The 20,149-nt window shown below is 46.5% G+C and overlaps 1 protein-coding gene and 2 pseudogenes across 1 annotated transcript; 2 read left to right on the top strand and 1 right to left on the bottom strand.

Annotated features, from left to right (window-relative positions):
* Positions 1–3,136: 3,136 nt before the first annotated feature.
* LOC120669330 (type III polyketide synthase B-like) lies at positions 3,137–4,753 on the top strand. The gene is made up of 2 exons (XM_039949103.1): positions 3,137–3,404; positions 3,523–4,753. Exons 1-2 carry the CDS (start codon positions 3,206–3,208, stop codon positions 4,566–4,568), a joined length of 1,245 nt encoding a protein of 414 aa, XP_039805037.1. The 5' UTR covers positions 3,137–3,205; the 3' UTR covers positions 4,569–4,753.
* Positions 4,754–4,865: 112 nt separating this feature from the next.
* On the bottom strand, positions 4,866–6,576 carry LOC120669322 (annotated as a pseudogene).
* A 4,266-nt stretch (positions 6,577–10,842) lies between these two features.
* LOC120669312 lies at positions 10,843–12,010 on the top strand (annotated as a pseudogene).
* Positions 12,011–20,149: the final 8,139 nt, after the last annotated feature.

Below are 20,149 nucleotides of genomic sequence, written 5' to 3'. Positions count from 1 at the left end.
TACACACTTTGTCATTGAACATGATGAAGTTGTTTTGCATCACTTGGTCTGCCCTCACAAAGAAGATTGAATGATTAACACCTGGACGTGCATGATGCATTCTCTAGCTTCTCAAGTTGCTGCCTCATCTGATCAATCTCTCTGTCTTGACATTCAATCCTTCTGTTAAAATGTTCTTTGCTCACCTGGCACCTTTTGTCACACAAGATATGCCATACTGATAGTAGCTGATAGTGTTGCATTAATAGCCCCGAACCATTGCCACGTCATTGAACGAAAAGAAGTATGCAGATCAACAAAGAACTCTGACCGATTCCTCCTACAGAAAATGTATTAAATAATTAAGATATCATAGTAAATCAGAAGATAGAGAGAATTATTAGAACATGCTTAATGTTTAGAATGGAAAGCTGAAGATGGATATTTGTAGAGTTAGAACATACTCAATGTTCAATGTGGCAGTCGTGTGGTTCTCAGCAATAAGAGACTTGAAATGTTCAACATGGAACTGCGATTTAAGATAAAACAAACTTACATAAGGTCTCTGATATGGTTAAGCATTTGATTGTAGAGTGAAGATCAAACAAATAAAAAAGGATGGCAGTCACCAAAAAAGAAAATACAAAGCAATGTATCCAGAGCATCACAATAGTGAAAAGAATTTAGAAACAGTACTAAAAATTGTGAGTGTGTTTTGTTGGCATTACAAGTTAGAGCAGAAATCTCACCATAATTCTCTCCAAGTTCATCCATGAAAGCGTCGTCAATGTAGAATTGTAGATAAAATAAGGAAACAAAGCATAATAGTCAAGAAACAAGCATAGATCCAACCAAGTAAGATCTCGGATTCCTTGATACACTTTGCATCAATTCTGGTTTCAAATATATCTCAAACATCAAATCCATCCTAGAACCTTTCTCTTATCCCTTCGTGTAAATTTCATAAAACCCCAGTTTTACGGTTCTAGTGTCAAAAATCCTAATCTTGTATATGTCAAACAACCCAGTTTTACGATTCTATTGCATCATAAAACTCATCCCTAAACAATTTATGTGAAATATGACAAGTGGATCTCAATACATGACATAGCATAGTATCCATTCCAGGTGTTTACTTGACTTGGGACTCTAACACATGACAAATCAAGGTTAATCATATGGAAACAGATTGAGTCATGGTCCAGCTGCACTAATTGTAATGAACCATTAATGCTAGTGCAAATGAGCGAGGTCATCTACATCTACGGGATTAGCTGCCACCCATCAATTTGTTGTTCTTCAGTTGTGATCATGGTTCTAGAGCCGAGACAAATATCTCATTATTTTTTCATATGTTAGTATCCAGGAATGTAGTGACAAAGAACCAAGCTGCGTTGGCATTCATTATGCTATGAAACCTGTAAATGTTTATGCACAAGAAGCACATCTGGTATAGGATTTTATTGTAAATCACACTTAGAGAAGGTTAGTTTAAACAACTTCTACAAATGGCTCCAGGAAATGATTCAATAGCCAATCACAATTATCCATATTAGTACCAAAAAGGAACTCAGGATTTTTGCACATATAACAGCATGATCAGGTGACAATGGATGGCCAGAGGGGCTATGTAAGCACTGTGACATGGTGAGCCCTGAAGGTAAAGGCCAACAACATGATCAAACAACAGGATGAGTCCTGATGGAAAAGAACACTAGGGGTAAATAATCAAGGTGGTGAAAGGGCACGACATCAGTGATGGAGAGGTCCAATGGTTGCATGTGATGGTGCCTGGGTGCCAAGGCTCGAGAGGGCTGGTGCTAGCTAAGGATTGAGTTAAAGGAGATAGGAATGATGAGTGAATCTATGATACCAGCCCGTGGACAATGCATTTGAGCTAAAAACATGTCATACATGATACAAATTTTAAGCGTCGCATTTTCATGAGTACCATCGAATTGGGGTCAAGTAACTCGTGCTACCAGTCCAACTGGCCTGGGATTTATCCCAATTTGGCTCATTTTTGTGCCACGTGTTCCCGCAATCACAATTCACCCAAAACTTGTTGTAGTTGTTCGAGATAAGAAAAATATATATGAAATATAGTGTAAAGATCTATTTATTCCCGAGAAGTTGATGGACAAAACGTGAATTAATGGCCGTCAACAATAGCGTATGGCGTTGGAGAAGAAGAAGGATGCGGCAGCGGTAATGGAGAAAGGGAAAATTTGGAGCTAGGGTTTAGGATTCGCCCGACGTTCGGGGTTAAAACGGGGTGAGAGTGAGAGCCAGGGATGGTGTTTCGCATGCCTCCTTGCCATGGTGGTCAACGTGCAGCCGTCGGAGTGGAGTGGTGGCCAACTAGAGCTCGACCAGCGGCGAGAGAAGGGGAAAACACTGCTGACAAGTGGGCTCAGCGATGAAAAGGGTGAAAATGGTAGTTCAACTTCAATTGTCAAAAGCAAGGCCTTCCCAAGCTCCAAAAATCACCAAATTTTAACAGGAGAACAATAAAATCACAAAGATCATTCTGCAACAATAAACACTCAAAATTCTTTTCCAGGTTGATCACAGCAAAATAAACAAAATAGAAGATTTTGCATCTTCCAATAATTATGCTCCAGTTTGATGGTCACAAAATTTAGAAAAAAATATTGTAAATTCATCATTTCTACTATGTGAATAAAATATTTGAGGGTACAGTTTCAAAGCAAAATTTGAACTTTCATCACAAACACTCATTCAAACAATGCATAAAAATGAATAAACTCATGCAAGCGTATGCACATGCACATGATGCCTCATTATGCTTTAGTGATGTTAATGATGCTATTATTTAAATGTTAATCATGATTACCAAGTTTGGGTCGTGACAGATGATATTACCATTTACCGTTTTAAAGGAGATTATAAGTAGCGTTTTCGACTCTCCACAATTTTTAGTTTGGCCAATCGCCCTTGCACGCAATCAGAAGACTGACAAAAATTTACTGGTAATCAACCAATCGCTCATCTGCTCGGCACCAACCATGCTTTCCAGTCACCATGCCCTTGTTGCCTCCCAACTGCAGGCAGTATCGTCCAGGTCGTGACTCGTGAGCAGAGTAAGCTATATATGTGCACAGCCTCCAGATCGATGCTGCATCTTCTTCAACCTCTAGCTAGCTACCTATCTGATCGATCGATCTCTCTGCTACTGGCCAATCACCATCTCGCAAAGGGGACGATGGTGAGCAACGACGCTGACACGGGCGCTCCCAACCAGCAGGCGTCGTCCATGGCCCCCAACCCCGGCAAGGCCACGATCCTCGCCCTCGGCCACGCCTTCCCGCAGCAGCTCGTCATGCAGGACTACGTCGTCGACGGCTTCATGAAGAACACCAACTGCGACGACCCGGAGCTCAAGGAGAAGCTCACCAGGCTCTGTAATTTAATTATTAATCACAAACGCACTCGATCGATCGATCGATTTTGTCGATCGGTTCATGATGATTTTGCTGGCGATGGCGATGATGGTTGATGCATGGATGCAACTGATCGCAGGCAAGACGACGACGGTGAAGACCCGGTACGTGGTGATGTCGGAGGAGATCCTGCGGAGCTACCCGGAGCTGGCGCAGGAGGGCTCGCCGACGATGAAGCAGCGCCTGGACATCTCCAACAAGGCGGTGACGCAGATGGCGACGGAGGCGTCGCTCGCCTGCGTCCGCGCCTGGGGCGGCGCGCTCTCCGCCGTCACCCACCTCGTCTACGTCTCCTCCAGCGAGGCCCGGTTCCCCGGCGGCGACCTGCACCTGGCGCGCGCCCTCGGGCTTAGCCCCGACGTCCGCCGCGTCATGCTCGCCTTCACCGGCTGCTCCGGCGGCGTCGCGGGGCTCCGCGTCGCCAAGGGCCTCGCCGAGAGCTGCCCCGGCGCGCGCGTCCTGCTCGCCACCTCCGAGACCACCATCGTGGGCTTCCGCCCGCCCAGCCCCGACCGCCCCTACGACCTCGTCGGCGTCGCCCTCTTCGGCGACGGCGCCGGCGCCGCCCTCGTCGGCGCCGACCCGGCCCCCGCCGAGCACCCGCTCTTCGAGCTCCACGCCGCGCTACAGCGCTTCCTCCCGGGCACCGACAAGACCATCGAGGGCCGGCTCACGGAGGAGGGCATCAAGTTCCAGCTGGGGCGGGAGCTGCCGCACCTCATCGAGGCGCACGTCGAGGACTTCTGCCGGAAGCTCATGGCGGAGCGGCGGGAGGTCCTCGCCGGCGGCGAGGCCATGGGGTACGACGACATGTTCTGGGCGGTGCATCCCGGCGGGCCGGCGATCCTGACCAAGATGGAGGGCCGGCTCGGCCTCGCCGGCGACAAGCTCCGCGCCAGCCGCTGCGCGCTCCGCGACTTCGGGAACGCCAGCAGCAACACCATCGTGTACGTGCTGGAGAACATGGTGGAGGAGACCCGGCGGAGGAAGGCGGCGGCGGCGGCGGCGGAGAAGGAGGCCGGCAACGGGGAGGACTGCGAGTGGGGGCTCATCCTGGCCTTCGGCCCCGGGATCACCTTCGAGGGCATCCTCGCCAGGAACCTGCAGGCAACCGCGCAAGCCTGAACCTAAAATCAGCAGTGTCATTTGTTTACAAGATCACTGATAGCAATTAGCAATCAGCATTGTCATTTGCTTACAAGATCAGTGAAATAAGTGAGGCTCCAAGAATTCGTCCTTGAATGGGATGCACAAAATGGACAAAAAGAAACAAATCTGAAATCAAACATAACAAAAGTTTGTTGTCGACCATGAATACTTCATTGGCCACAGCATCAGCAGAGTTTTATTTTGACAGCCTAGTTAATGCAAAGTAAACAAAAAAAAGCAGCACTTGCAACTGCTGCTGTTCCATTTGGCCGCTCTTCTCTTTAGATCAGCAGGGCATCTTGAAGCCCATGTACTGGCCGCTCGTGTACTCCCCCCAGACGCGGACGGCGCCGGAGCACGCGATCACGGCGGCGCTGAGGGCCAGGATGCCGGCGACGACGAACACGATCAGTGAGGCCCTGCCGGACCTCCTCACGGCGCCCTCGATCGCGGCCAGCCCGACGGCGGACGCCGCGAAGCAGGTGGCGCCGTAGACCAGCGCGCTCGCGATCCCGGGGACACCCAGGATGATGAACTGGGCCATGGACATCGAGGCGCAGAAGAGCACCATGAACATCGTCGTCGCCGACGCCGTCTGAAGAAGAAAATCATTTAGTCGGGGAGGAGAGAAGATGAACAAGAACTGTGGTGGATGTGATCTCATCTTAATTACTTTTGGGGGGACCCCGATCTGGAGGAGGACGGGGTTGAGGAGCAGGCCGCCTCCGATGCCGAAGAGCCCACTCATGACGCCGGTCAGCAGAGCGGCCACCGGGAAGACGTACGCCGGCAGCGCGTCCAGCTTGCTGCACACCGACGTCGCCTGCGTTCGTCATCGAGCAAAGATGATTGTTACTGGGAAAGTGAACAATTTTACAGCTTCTTTGATGACTACTAAGGGCCTGTTTAGCAGGGTTCGTTTTTTAGACCGATTTACAGAACAGCTCCACGCTACAGTGTCTTAATTTGCGCAAAACAGGTGAACGAACCCAATTTTGTTGGGTTTTTGGTAACGATTGCAGTAGTACCTGGTCTACTCCGTGTTGAGCTTGTGACTTTCTCCTTTGGCGCCCGATGCACGCTGTGAAAGCCTCGGCGACAGGGATCTGTGCCACGGTGATGAGCCAGTACGCGATTCCACAGGGCTTTATGTTGAAGGCTCCCTGAAGAGTCAAGAAACAGGTCAAGGATGTGTCCGGTCCTCACAGTTTCTGAAAATTTGAAACATGAAGAGCAGCTCAGCTCAGCTCGTACCTTGGCGCCGTCACCTCCGATGAACAGGTGCATGGCGAAGAAGCAGAGCCAGACCGTGACGAGCACCAGCAAGTCCACCCACTGGCAGCGCCGGCCGCCTCCGTTCCGTCCAAGGAGCGGCTCCACCTCCGCCGCGGCCGCGCCGCCGAGCTCCGCCGTCTCGGCGCGCCACCGGCGCACCCCGGCGCGGTACGTCTTGAAGGTGGCGAAGGCGAGGAACAGCGAGAAGAGCGCGGTGACGAGCCACTCCGGGAACACGACGTTGCACACCACCCCGGCGCTGACGCCCAGGAGCAGGCACGGCTGCGACACCACGGCGATGCCGTAGTCGATCGACGGCCGCCGCGGCGGAGGAAGAGGGTGTAGAGCACGTTGGAGAGCGTGCCCCCCGTGACCATGAACGTGGAGAAGGCAACCGCCGTCTTGAGGCCGAGCCCTGCGGCGACGGTGAGGATCGGGACGTACAGCGAGCCGCCGCCGACGCCGCCGGCGCTGGAGACGGCCGCGGCCAGGAAGGAGAGGACGCACGCAAGAACCGCGCCGCCGAGGTTGGCCTGCGGGGAAGGTGGTGCCGTCAGGTGCGAGCTCCATTGGGACTGCTGGTAGATTGCTGGGCTAGCCGCCGCCGCCGCCGCCGCCGCCGCCGCCGCAGCTCCGACAGAGGAGATCAGGATCTGCGAGGAGTTCATCATCTTCATCATCTTGCTAGTGTCGTGGAGGCGACTTGGAGTTGGAGAATGCCGTGCTTCTTCTTGTCCTGTAGGACTTGGTAGATGTCAACTCTGGTTTTGCTGTGATGCTAATGGACGGCGAAGCTGAGTTGGGAACAGTTGAGTATGTTTGTGTACAATGTACTATATTGTATAGTAATCCACTTGACGCTTGTGATCGATGTGCATGGTTCCATTTTCTTTCTGTTATGTTTAGAGAGGTTTCTGCTCGTGGCGGCAGCGACGAAAGTTGTAGTTGGTGTTAAGCAACAGATTTGCTTATTATTTGATTTGGTCAGCAGTTGTGGCATGTCTTGCATTGTGAGGTCTCCAACTGGTTTTGTCTGTTGTTGCGTGCTTGTTCTTGTCGTGTGGTGGTGGCGTCAGGACTGTGAGGAGGGGAGCCAAGAATTTTTAGGTGCCGGGGTCAACATGCAAGACATTGGTGAGGGTCACGGGGGTCATCAGTACTTACCATGTACTCGGACATATAACTTTCCTGGTTGATTTCTCTGATGGATTTTCCTTTTTTTTCTTTTATTTTTATCTTGAATGAATCTTTGAAAATCATAGTAAAACAAAAAAAAAACCATAAAATGAAAATTCAATTTTTTTGGACTCCACACGAATAGATATATGAACATATAATATGATATAATTTAGTAATTTTTTTACTTTAGATATATACTTTTCTATAATTAATTCATATCTATATTTTTTTATGGTCCAATTATAGTGAAAATTTTATGGTGGGCTATATATATATATGCTTGAGCAACTGAAGAGTCTAATATATATTGGAATTAAACTCCTGATTCTATAACTCAGACATACATAATCCAATGAGCATGAAATTTTTACAACAGCTAAATCATATAATGATTAGACCACTATTAAATTTTACCATAATGGGACAAGAGAAAATGTAGATATGAAGTAATTAAAGAAAAATATATGTCTAAAAGTATAACAATTTTTTACTAAATTATATCATATTATATGTTCACTGCATAGATCTACTTATGTGGAGTCCAATAAAATTAGATTTTTAATTTTATGATTTTTTGTGATTTACTATAGTTTCTCAAAGATTTATCCAAATAAACATAAAAGAAAAAAGGGACACCACTAAGAAAAACCATTCAAGGAGATCATTTGTCTAGTATCACTAGTCTGAGGATATCCGGTTTTCGAGTTTATGGTGGAAATATAAACTCGGTCAACAGTTCAGAAAGATAAATAGATCTTTTTCTGACCTAACCAAATCATACCTGTTATCACAGGGACAAATCGGCTGCTGGATGTGGTTATATTTCGCTTCGAGTGATGATTTCACAAATCATCCCCTGAAGCAGAAGGACCGCGAGCGCTGGCCTAATGGGCTGTAATTAGCCTCATGCTAGAACGTACAGTTTCCGTAGATCAAAACTACTCAAGTGGAGAAAGATTCTATGCATGCAAAAAAGGACAATGATATCATGTTACAACATATTCAAAGCTAAAAAAACTATAAGTATTAAATTGAGCATCCAAATTTAGTTTAGGTTGCACCATCATCTTTCTTATGGCAAGATCTTCAAAACAAAACCACACTTGCCTATGTTTGCTGATTCGAAAAAAAATTCAATACTTAATAATGAATTTTGGCTATTGGGAACAAATATTTTAACAACACGAAAAAATGATTATCTTCTACGAACAGAAAGTTAAACATAACGAACAAATAAGAATATACAACAAACAAAACATTACACATCGCGAACATTTGGTTTTATAGGATAAAAAATAAAAAATAAATATATATCACGAATAAATGAGTCAATATCATCGAACAATTTAATCTACAAAGTGAATAAATAATTTGGTATTGCGCACAGATAAATATTTTATGTGAAGAAGAAATGCATAGTGAATAAATGAGTCATCATAGAAAATAAATGAGGCATCAGTAATAACTAATGAATAGGTAAAAAGAGTGGAATAAGAAATTAAATAATAAATAGAAACATAAGAGAAACAATGGAAAGTCGTATTAAAAAATACATCAATCATTAGTACATTTAAGATAGAGAAATAAAATATAGAATGACATAAGAATAAAAATATAGGGATGAATATGAATTATAAAGAATGTGAATGCATTATATACTAAAAGTAGAAAAATTACGAAAGAAAGAAAGATGATGAAAAAAGGAACATATTTTTTAAGTGGAACAGAAATTACCTATAAATTATTATAAATAAAATTAAAAATAAAAGTAGGAAGAAAAATAAATAAAAGAGAAGAACCAAAAGAAAAAAAAGAAGAAGAGAGGAGAGGAGTGACTGCAGGTGCCAGCACGTAGGTGCTGAGAAAAAAAAAAGAGCACGCTTGCACATAGAGGAAAAATAAAATAAGCTGCAAACATACATGCAAGTGGACATGTGTGGTGCCATACCATCTACATCGAGAGAAAAAGAAAAAAAGAACTCCAAACATGCATGCAAGTGGGCATGTATGGTGTCGGACCATGCATGAAGAGAGAGAAAAAGATGAGCACAAAAAAGTTGTGTAAGAACATGTACAAGAAAAAAAAAAGAACATGCACAAGAGAGAATGAGAAACATAGGAGCCCATGCGTGCATGCATGCGGTCCAATCAAAAAAGGTTATGCATGCATGCACATACGGTCTATTTTAGAAAAATTATTCCATCCAAGCACTATTGGGTTGAATAAACAGACGGACAACCCAAAAAAGATGTGCGGAAGGCTAAAAGTACGGATATTTTCCGACCAGACTCGAATTAGATCCAGTCTCAAAGGGTTTTTATCTGTTCGTATCTGATTTTAAGTATTCAATATCCGTAGTCGATTCGTATTCGAATACTCAAAAGTTACATTTTTTATAATGTCGATATCTATTACAATTTTATTCGGCAAAAATTAACATTATCCATATCTGACTCCATATTCGAACAAAAATATAAAAATAAATACGATATCAGTAATATCTATTCTTATCCGATTCATTTACATTCCTACCTCCAGACAATGGATTGCAGGTTTGCAGCGCCGGCGATATATAGCCTTGGCGTCGGCTGCTGCGACCTAGAGCCCACGACAAAATACGGTACCCCGTGAAAAAAATACAGTAGCTTATAATTGTTCGAAGCCCACGAAAAAACAACAGTAACTTGAGGCCCAGCTTGTCGGCCTGCTAGACACACTTCTTCGTCGTGGGTCCATAATTGTTTGAACATGCTGTTATAAACTAATTAAAGCCCTTATTATTGTCCAGGCAGCGCTCTCACGCGAAGGAATTTAATGGGCCTAGTGGGCTTCCAATATCCGAAATGCACCCCATACGAAGATATTTTGGGCCCAATTACGCACTTATTCACCAGTTGTTTACTCTCAGTTTAGTTGTGACGGTGTCCACTTAGCACATTTGTCTATCTGTCTATACTATATCAACACTAGGAGAACAAACTGCAGCTAATAAGAGCAACTCCAACCCACCTCCTATTCTTGACCCCCTATTCCACCCATATGAGAGTCTCTCATCCTATCTCTCTCTCTCCTATTTCACAATGAACTCCAACAGACCTCTCATACTAACTCATATATCTCCAACTCCCTCATTCTTTATTCATATAAAGTAACTACCATGAGCATTATTTCGAATTACCATTTTATTTTTGCATGATTTATTTCCAACGGCTATATTTGGAACTACAATATTTAGAACCCGTTTTTCAACTACAGTAATTCTGAAGGTACTATTCACAACGGCTATATATCAAACTGCTACTTTGAACCCCATATTTTGCAACGGCTATTATTTCCAACGGTTAATATTCAAACGGCTAGTTTTTCCAACGGCTAGTATTCAAACGGCTAGTTTTCTCACATCTATATATATATGCGGATGCCTGGACACTGGAGACCACACCAAACCATTCTCCATTCTCTTGCTAAAATGAGCTCTCTTTTTCGTTTAGACTCCTCATCATCGTCGTCGGATGACGATGATGAACTGATCCTTTCGGCTCTACACATAGCGCACACGCAGTACGAGGGTACAAGTGCTCCAAGACGGGGTGGCTCTGTGGTTGGTCGTCAATATATCTATCGTGATAGAATGAGCGGCGAGTGGCGGTTGTTCAACGATTATTTTTCGGAAAATCCAGTCTATGGTCCAACTTTCTTTCGTCGCAGGTTCGTAATTACTGCATCCAATTTGATTTTAATTTAACTCTATTTTTACATAGGGATTCTTATTTGTATTTCTTTGTTCAGGTTTAGAATGGGTCGTTCTCTGTTTATGCGCATAGTGCAAGCTATAGAGCAACATGATGATTATTTTGTGCAAAAGAGGGAGTCAAATGGTCGCCTTGGGTTATCTTCTTTGCAGAAGATTACTGCAGCATACATGATGTTAAGTTATGGTGTACCAGCAGATTTTATGGATCAATATATTCGTATAGGTGAAAGTACTGTTATAGAAAGTCTTAGAAGGTTTGTCATTGACATTATCGAGGTCTTTGGAGATGAGTACTTGAGATCTCCGAATGAGCAAGACACTGCTAGACTACTTGCAATTGGTGAGCGTAGGGGTTTTCCAGGGATGCTTGGGAGCATTGACTGTATGCATTGGGAGTGGAAAAATTGTCCTACAGCATGGCAAGGTCAGTATACTGGTCATGTTCATAAGCCCACAATCATTCTGGAAGCATTGGCCTCACAAAATTTATGGATTTGGCACGCATTTTTTGGTTTGCCGGGGTCTCATAATGACATCAATGTTCTTCACCGTTCACATCTGTTCGGAAAATTAGCTGAAGGAGAAGCTCCACCGGTAAATTATACCATCAATGGCCATAGCTATTCAATGGGGGTACTACCTTGCATATGGCATTTATCCGAAATGGGCAACATTTGTGAAGAGCATGAAGTCCCCGCTTGGCAATAAGAAAAAATATTTCTGCCAAGCACAAGAAGCAGTTAGGAAAGATGTGGAAAGAGCTTTTGGAGTTTTACAAGCTCGCTTTGCCATTGTTCGTGGACCAGCCCGTTTTTGGGATAAAGCCACTCTTAGAGATATCATGATAGCTTGTATTATCATGCATAACATGATTGTTGAAGATGAGCGCAATGAAGATGAAGACTTCCGCTATGATGGTGTTGGCCAACTTGTGCGTCCATCACCAAGAGAAGTTCACAATCGCACACGGGAGTTCCATGAATTCATGCAAGCTCATCATGAAATCAGAAATGTTCAAACTCACTCTCAACTTCGAGATGATCTCATCGAACACCTCTGGAGTCGTCATGGAGACATGTATTAGTTATTTAGCTATTTTTTATTAGAGTTATTTAGCTAGTTTGGTTGTATCCTTATCATGTACTCTTGTTTCACAGTCATGTACTTTTGTGTCACAGTCATCCAATAAAGCATATAATTTAGTATGAAGCATAACCATGGCAGCATAACCATAATTTAGTTCGAAGCCATACAATACCAGGACACAAGTTCATACAATACCAGGATAGCTAAATTAAACTACAAGTCCGTACAATACCAGCTAAATTAAAGTACAAGTCCATCTCAATATCAAGCTCCACCAAAGCGTCGAGAAATGATCTTGTCTTGCATCTTCTCATAGTAACGACGTTGACGCTCATCCAAACCATGAAGGTCCATTTTCATGACCTTATCATCTTCTTTCCTTCTCTTTAGTTCTAGCTGGTCTCGCTGCAGGTCACTCCTCTCCTTCTCTGCAGCCATTTTTATTTCAAGCCTTTTCATCTCTAATGCAATTCTCTCATCGTTTCGCTCTTTTTTTTCATCTCTTCCATCTCTTTCTTCTTAGCCCACAAATTCTCCATAGCATCCATGTAAAGGTTTGAAGTAGGAGAGATGGGGTCTTTACCTTTGCGTAGGCGTTCTTTCTCCTTCTTCCTACCATCAGGTCTTGCATTGGTAGCTTCTGTGGACTGACTAGCACAATCCTGTTCATTACCATGACCATTTGTAGAGCTTGGAGGAGTAGATGCCCCTGGACTAGCATTGATGCTGGTCTTCTATTTCTTATTTGCACATGTCTCATTCCACTTTTCCTCGTACCGCAAGACGTTCCAACAATGCAGCAAACAAAATGCTTTGCCTTCCTCTTTTTTGAACACTTCACGGGTTTGAAGTATCTACACACCAGATTTATGTGTGAATGAACATATCTTGTTGTTAGCAAAGCAATAAATTAAATGCTGAAACAATAAAACAACAATGCATACCCTATCTTTGTAACACCCCTGTGTTAATCGTCTCGCTAATCAAGAGTTAACTCGTTAATCGTGGACTCAAATTCGTCATTAACGCTAATCGCGTTCGCTTAGCAAACATCTAATTAGCCGTGTTCGATCTCGTTTTTGTCCTTGATCCGAGCCTCAATTCAACTTTCGCCCAAAACGAAAGTTGTAGATCTTTTAATCCTCTACAACTTTTATTTTGGCCAAATTTCAGGTTTCTATATGGATTTTGGACTTTCAATGGGTCAATCTGGGTCAATTTTCGTTCAAATGAGTTCACTGTTCGCTACAGCGTTTCCACTGTGGCCGCCCATGCCGGCGTCTGGCCGTCGGCGAGCGTCGCCACGCGTCGCGACCGCCGGTGATCCTCGTCGTCCGCGCGCCGATCTTATCCTCGCGGTCGCACTGGAAGCTTCCCGTTCCAACCGTTCCTTCCCTTTCCTCGAGCTCGGGCGACCCAATCGCACAGACTCGCCGCCGTCCGCCGCGCCGGCCACGGCTCACCACTCCGCCTCGATTCGTCGCGCCCGGAGCCGCGCAGACTCGCCGTCCACCCACTCCGACCACCCACGAGCGCGGACGAGCCCCTACCCCGACCGAATCGAGCACAGACGCCGTCCACCGTCGCCGTTCCCGTCGAGCTTCGCCATCGCCGTCGAACTCCCTCTCCCGGTCCATCTCCGCCCAAATCGAGCCCCTGGTGAGCTCCACCGCGCTCTCCTCTCCCTTCCTGACCCTTTCCCCGGCCGAATCCCACGCCCTCGCCGCCGCAGCGCCGCCGCGCCACCGTGGCCGCGCCGCCGCCTCCGCGCGTACGCCGCCGGACCTTTCCGCGCGCCGCCGCTCGCCGTTGCCGCGCGCCCTAGGGCCGCCTAGCCTCCCCGGAGCTCAAGCCGCCCCACCCCGCGGCCGCCGCAAGCCGCCGCCGCCGGAACGCCGCACGCCGCCGCCGCCAGTCGCCGCCGCCCCTGGGCTGGTGTGCCGCCGCAGCGTCGCCCCACCTCGCGCCGCCTCCGCGCGGGCTGCGGGTGCGCGGGCCCCTGCGCGCGCGGCCCGCCAGCGCTGCGCCGCCGGCCGGCCGGCCAGCAGCCGCCGCGCGCGCGCCAGGGCGCCCCGGTGTGCGCCGGCCCGCGAGGGGCAGAGCAGAGGAGGGGGACGAGCTGGGCCGGCGCCCACTGTCCAGTGGGGCCCGGCTGTCAGTCCCCCCCCCTTTTATCTTTTTAGTGTTTTTCATTTAGTTAATGGCTGAAAACTTCTAGAGTTTGTAGAAAAATGAAGAAAAATCCAAAAAATACAAAGTAAATTTTGTTAGCTTTCTAAAATCATGATCTGCAGAGGAAAAATGCTTAAGCATGCGTTTTATCACTTTTGCTCTGGTGAAAATTCATTTTGTGTTTAAACTAGTTTATTTTGTACCACTTGTTCTATGGTTCTAAAAATTATGAAAAATTCGCAGTGGATTACTCATTTCATGTTTAGTCCACTGTAAAAGTTTCTTGGCTTGTTGCTATACGCTTTTGGGTAGATCTATTTGTACTTCGTTTACTTGCTAGGGTTAGTTACTTGTTTCTTGCATGCAAAGCAAATTCCTGTTAATTCATGCTAACCTAAGTCGTTTTAGTAGTTGTTTTTGTTGGAAACACTTCAGGCTAAATGTTTGAACTTTGTTTTCGCATCGTAAGCATTTATGCCTTGCACTGAGTTCTAAATTGTTGCATGACATATTTTTATTCGTGTAGACGCCACGACCGACGCTGTCCACGAGCTAGTTGCTGAGCCGGTCCAGGAGCCACGAGCAGGAGCGCAGCAGGAGGACGCCGTTGAGCACGCCCCCGGAGACCTAGTTAACCCCGCTGACCTGCAAGGCAAGCCCCGGAGCATAACCATAATTTAAAATTACTCAATGTTTATTTAAGTATTGTGCATTTATGTTCTAGGAGTTGAATGGAACCATAGTATGCATGTTTTCCCTAGGTACCGTGGGCCTATACTAGTATGCAGGTGTCGATAGAAATGCTTTGCTAAATAGGATTTCGGTAGAAGTCGAGTGATTGCTGTCACTCGCGAGTTTAGGATCTTGATTCCTTAGCTTTGGGCTTGGAAATACGTTGTTGAGTAAAAAGAATTGGAGACCGGGCGGGAATGAGTTGGTTTATGTGAGAAAATGGACTCCCGCCTGTGTCGATTGAGGACCGTACCGTTGTTGGCCCTGATGACCGAGTTTGAACAGTACTAACCACATACCGGAAGTAGGAGGTAGTCGAAACCGGTAAGCTGTGTACCACATTACAGCGGTGATTTGAATTCCGCCATGCTACGCTGGGCGTGGGAGTTGGCGGGTGTTGGATAGGATGCCGCCTCCGGGTTCTCCGGGAGTTCACCGCGAGGGGCCCATCACCTGGGTTTTAGCAGGCGTAGTTCAGATGTCGTGGTAATGTGGGAACAGTTGACGCGCATGGCCCGGCGGGGCTTACATGTGTCGTGTGAGTTAGGTCCACCTTGCAAGGTTAAATCGGATCGATTCGCCGTCTCTCTCGGTTAAGAGAACCTTGGTCACTGCGTCACATCGTAGTAAGAAGTGAAATAAGTATTGAAAGGTAGCGATGGAATGTTGTATTTGTTGTTCTAAAAGATAATCTGTTCTACCATGTGTGTTTTAGATGAATAGGCGAACTTAGTAATACTTGGTATACTAAACGGAGCTAAAATATTGAAAGTAAGGATTCACTTCTAGCAGCTTTTCAGCAAAAGAACTTCAGAGCCAAAAAGCTTTGCATGTCTAGTTAGTGGGCTAAGTATACCCAGAGTCGGGTAAGCCTTGCTGAGTATTAGTATACTCAGGGTTGTTGTTGTAACCCCTCTGAGCAGGTTGTGTCCCGGCGGACTTCGAGGAGATCTGTGCGTCCTGGATTGGACAGCCGCTTCCTCCAGGTTGGACCGTCGAGTGGGCCCCGTCTTCCCCGTGAAGAGTGGGCAGGTTAGCGTCACATCGGTGGGCAGGATGTGGAGCTCACCTTTTATCGTCGTCGTAGCTATCGTATTGTATTTCGAACTCAGTTTTAAACTTCCGCTGTGCGTTTGAACTCTGTTGTTTGTATTTAAGACTTTTATGTAAAACCTGTGTTGTAAATTAATTTGAAGATTTCTGTATGCGGGTAACACCTGTGCTCGTCTTCGTACGGGTCTAAGTGCAATTGTGATCCTGGAGTACAGTAGTTTAATCGGGATTTTACCCGACAGCCTGTCAGGTTACACCGTTTTAAGTGCACAGTAACTGGATTAAGTATTAAGATGATGGTTAGTGCATTTAAGCCGGTCTAATTTGGACGGTGCTGCTACAGCTGGCATCAGAGCTCTAAATTGCACTGGGGTGATTACCTTGCAACGATTTTGGGTTTTTCGAAAAGTTGACGCTAGATGCGCTAAGGAATAGAATAGATAGTTCGTATGCCCTAATTATGTTTTATAAGTTAGGTGGCAACTAAGTATCTATTTTATTCCAGCACTTCCAGCTTTTACTTTTTGTTAAACCTTATTTCGGTAACGACGCACCTACGCTGAGGTAAGCAAGGTAAGCATTCTGGTAGTCCTTAGAATAGCCCACGTGTTTCATACGTGCGCGGGTCCCGTATGTTGAGCATACGAGGAGGTGATAAGGCTCGATTCAAACGAGCCTGTCGCTATCTGCCGCCTGATATGGAGTGCGGATTTCATGTCGTGTGATTGTGATCACGGCCATTTCGTAAGGCAATGTTACGAGATGTAAACCTGTCATGCGGTTGGCCATGACCGTGACCCTTGGGACACGTCTACCCTTGGATGTCCCGTAAGGCGAGTGTACGGGAAGTGAATACGTTGTTATGACGTATGCAGCGCTGCCCATTCAGCGTTGAACGTCTGGGTGCCATCTCTATAGTGGATGGTAATGTATGTGTGAATATGTGGGAAACTGCATATGCGTTACCCGTGTGGCGTAGGACACATGGGGGCCGTTCGTGTGTGCTGGCACGAAGGGTCCAGAAATGGATAGTTATATCTGTCTCTGTGTTCTTCTGCAGGAAACTAACTCCGTAAGCGCGTTATAACATCCTTGATCGTGGGAACGACTAGTCTATATATAGGGAGAGAACGTAATTGTGCCACCGATTGCTCTCGTATACCATATTTTGGTACTTGTTTGGGTGAGAAACGCTAGAACGTGGCATGCATCTTGTATTCCTGAGTTGTGTGTTTGTTTTGTTACCTTCGGTTGCGCTTCACAAAAATTTATTTGGATCACCATGTTTTTACTATGTGTTCTTAAAAATTTATTTGTGTTGCGTTACCAAGTTTAAACCTATTTCTTTTGAAAACTGTCACTTACGTCAGCGCTATGTGTTCTTACAGATGGCTAGCTTCACGCACGTGATCGTGGACGCTGAGGGTTGGGCGCATTCCAGTGCCCTCCACACCGGCCACTTTCCTCGTCTGCTGTGGCAGATGCTCAGGGCGTTTGACTACACTGAGCCCCCACAGTACTCCGGACACGAGTCTAGCTTGCTGGGCACCGAGCGCTGTCAGATGATTGTGAAGATTCCTGCTTGCCCCGCTCGCTTGGATTGGGACTCGTGGCAGCTCACTGTTTATGGTAGGAAGCTGGCAGACTCCTGGGAGATTGCAGCTAGGAGGGCTATTGAGGAGTTCTCAGAGAAGCATAATGCAGAGGTGATAGATACTCCTTACAGTGTGTTTCCTCTGAGGGATGAGACCACTCAGGCCTATGCAGATCGGGTTAACCGCAACCTGAACATCATGATGCCCGACTACAGCGTCAGGACAGCACTCTCGTTCAGCTACTCCTCAGCCTTGAGCAACATGTATGAGCAGCTTCGCGAGGAAAATGCGATATGCAGGAGCAAGGCTCGAGAGGCTCACCTCCATGAGCAGCACATGATCGGTACTCAGGATAAGATCAAGACCCTGAAGGCCAAGTCCAGAGCGAGGAAGATCAGGATTCAGGAGTTGCAGGAGGAGTTAGAGAACAGGACTCAGATGGTGCAGCACCTTGAGGGGCAGCTTCAGCAGGCCCAGGAGTGGATTGAGGATGCCCAGGCTCAGGTGCAGGCAGCAGCAGAGATGGAGGCTGATGCAGCAGAGGAGGAGCCAGAAGAAGAAGAAGAGGAAGAGGACCCTGAGGAGATCGAGGGAGTGTCTGGAGTCGAGTCGGGACCAGGGACTCCGTGAGGACGCAGCGGGATAGTGTTGATTCTCCCCTTGCAGTGTAGCCTTACTGTAGGATAGTTGGGTAGGATGACCAACATAAAGCTTTAGGCTAACCTTGGGTTGAGAATTCTTTTGTGGCTCAGTAGTTCGAGTCATGTAGGATAACCCTCCTAGTGTGGTGTGTAGCCGGGTCATGTAAGACCCCGTAGTGGTGTGTTGTAGGGTCGTTTGTGAACCCTTCTCCCATGTTAGGTTGTTGCCGTAGCACGGCTTGGGTTGTACTAAACCTTGTTCCAGCTGAAGCAGCGTGGCTGCTTAATGTAAATTTTACTCCCATAATGATCTTTTCTGTCAGTGTGTGAAAATTCAGAATTGAATTGTGTTTTGATCGTCTTCGAATCTGAAACATTGTTGAGCGAGGTTTAGTATTGCATACGTTAGAACTACTCTGGACGAAAACTTGTTGTGTTGATACATTTTCAACCAAAGCAAGTAAATTTAATTCCCTTGGTGAACCATCTCGCGAGAGAAATGATTCATGCCGTGTGTTCATATTATATATGCACATTCTTTATATTGCATGAATTAGTCCTGATAGCGAAATGGCTAACCAGGGGAATGACTATTTTGCAGATGGGTGATAATCATGACAATGACAATCACGAGGCACTGCCCCAGCAACCTCCCTCTTTGGCTCAAGCTGTTGCAGCTCTTATCGCAGACCGCAACGAGCAGACGGAGTTGATAAGGCAACTGGTGCAAGCCCAAGTCAATGCCGGCAGAGGTCGACATGCTCTCCCGCTAGCACCAGCAGAAACTGACTATGTCGGTTTTCTGGCCACCCAGCCACCTCTGTTCCACAAGGCCGATGATCCCCTTGAGGCTGATGCCTGGATTCGCACCATTGAGGATAAGTTCAGCATCCTCAATTGCACAGAGATGGACAAAGCCGCCTTTGCAGCGCAACAGCTGCGAGGACCTGCGAAAATATGGTGGGTCAATCACAAGGCTCTACTTCCCGCTGGTACACGTCTCACCTGGGATGAATTTGTGGCAGCTTTTAAAGCACACCACATCCCTACCAGCTTAATGAGGCGAAAGATGGCAGAGTTCCTAGCCCTGAAGCAAGGGACTAACACCGTGCTGCAATATGCTCAAACCTTCAATCAGCTATCTCAGTACGGCGGTTTTCATGTGGATACTGATGAGAAGAAGCAGGATTGCTTCAGAAGGGGACTCAGCACAAAGCTTCAAGACAAGCTAGCTCTCACCACGTGCAATAACTTTACTGATCTGGTTAATAAGGCCATCACGCAGGAAGATGCCACGCTGGCACACAAAGCTGACAAGAAGAGAAAGGCACCTGCTGGATCCTCCAGCAATGCACCCCAGAGATACAAGCTGGTTCAGACAGGGAATCAGCAGGCTTCAAACCGTCCTCCACAGCAGGGCCGTTGGGTCGCTAGGCCACCCCAGCAACAGCAACCGTGGGTACCTCGTTTCCCGACACAGCAGCAGAGGCCGCTAATGCTACAAGCTCCACGCCCCAACAACTACCCATGTTACAATTGTGGTAACCTGGGGCACTTTGCGCGTGACTGTCGTCTGCCACCTCGGCAGAATAACTACAAGACTCCTGCGCTGAGTCAAGGTTCCAGCCAGAAAGATCAGAAAAAGAAGATTGTACCTGCCAAGACTGGTCGTGTGAACTACACTACTCTGGAGGAAGTCCCGGAGGGCACTCAAGTGATGGCGGGTACGTTCTCCGTTAATCACTGCCCTGTTACTGTGCTATTTGATTCTGGAGCATCTCATAATTTTATCAGTGAAGCATGTGTGGCACGACTTCACTTACAAGTATCATGCCTAGAGAAATCCTACATTATTCAGACACCTGGCACCCGATTAAATGCTGGCCAAGTAGTTCGAAATGTTCCCCTTACCTTGGGTGGGAAGAATTTTCCACTCACTCCCATTGTTCTTCCAAGTCATGGGATAGATATCATACTTGGAATGAATTGGATGAAGAAGCATGGCGTTATCATCAATACCTCTTCTCGTATTCTTCAGTTCAACTCTTCCATGTATGGTTCTATGGACA

Source organism: Panicum virgatum, chromosome 2K (genome assembly GCF_016808335.1).
Source record: "Panicum virgatum strain AP13 chromosome 2K, P.virgatum_v5, whole genome shotgun sequence".
NCBI classification, from domain to species: Eukaryota; Viridiplantae; Streptophyta; class Magnoliopsida; order Poales; family Poaceae; genus Panicum; species Panicum virgatum.
This window is presented reverse-complemented; position numbering and strand designations above follow the sequence as displayed.

What these genes read in the sequence shown, in the direction of transcription:
- LOC120669330 (XM_039949103.1), top strand. Translation starts at nt 3,206, where the DNA reads ATGGTGAGCAACGACGCTGACACGGGCGCTCCCAACCAGCAGGCGTCG. An exon ending in GGAGAAGCTCACCAGGCTCT is followed by an intron (nt 3,405 to 3,522) that starts GTAATTTAATTA and finishes AACTGATCGCAG; the next exon opens with GCAAGACGACGACGGTGAAG.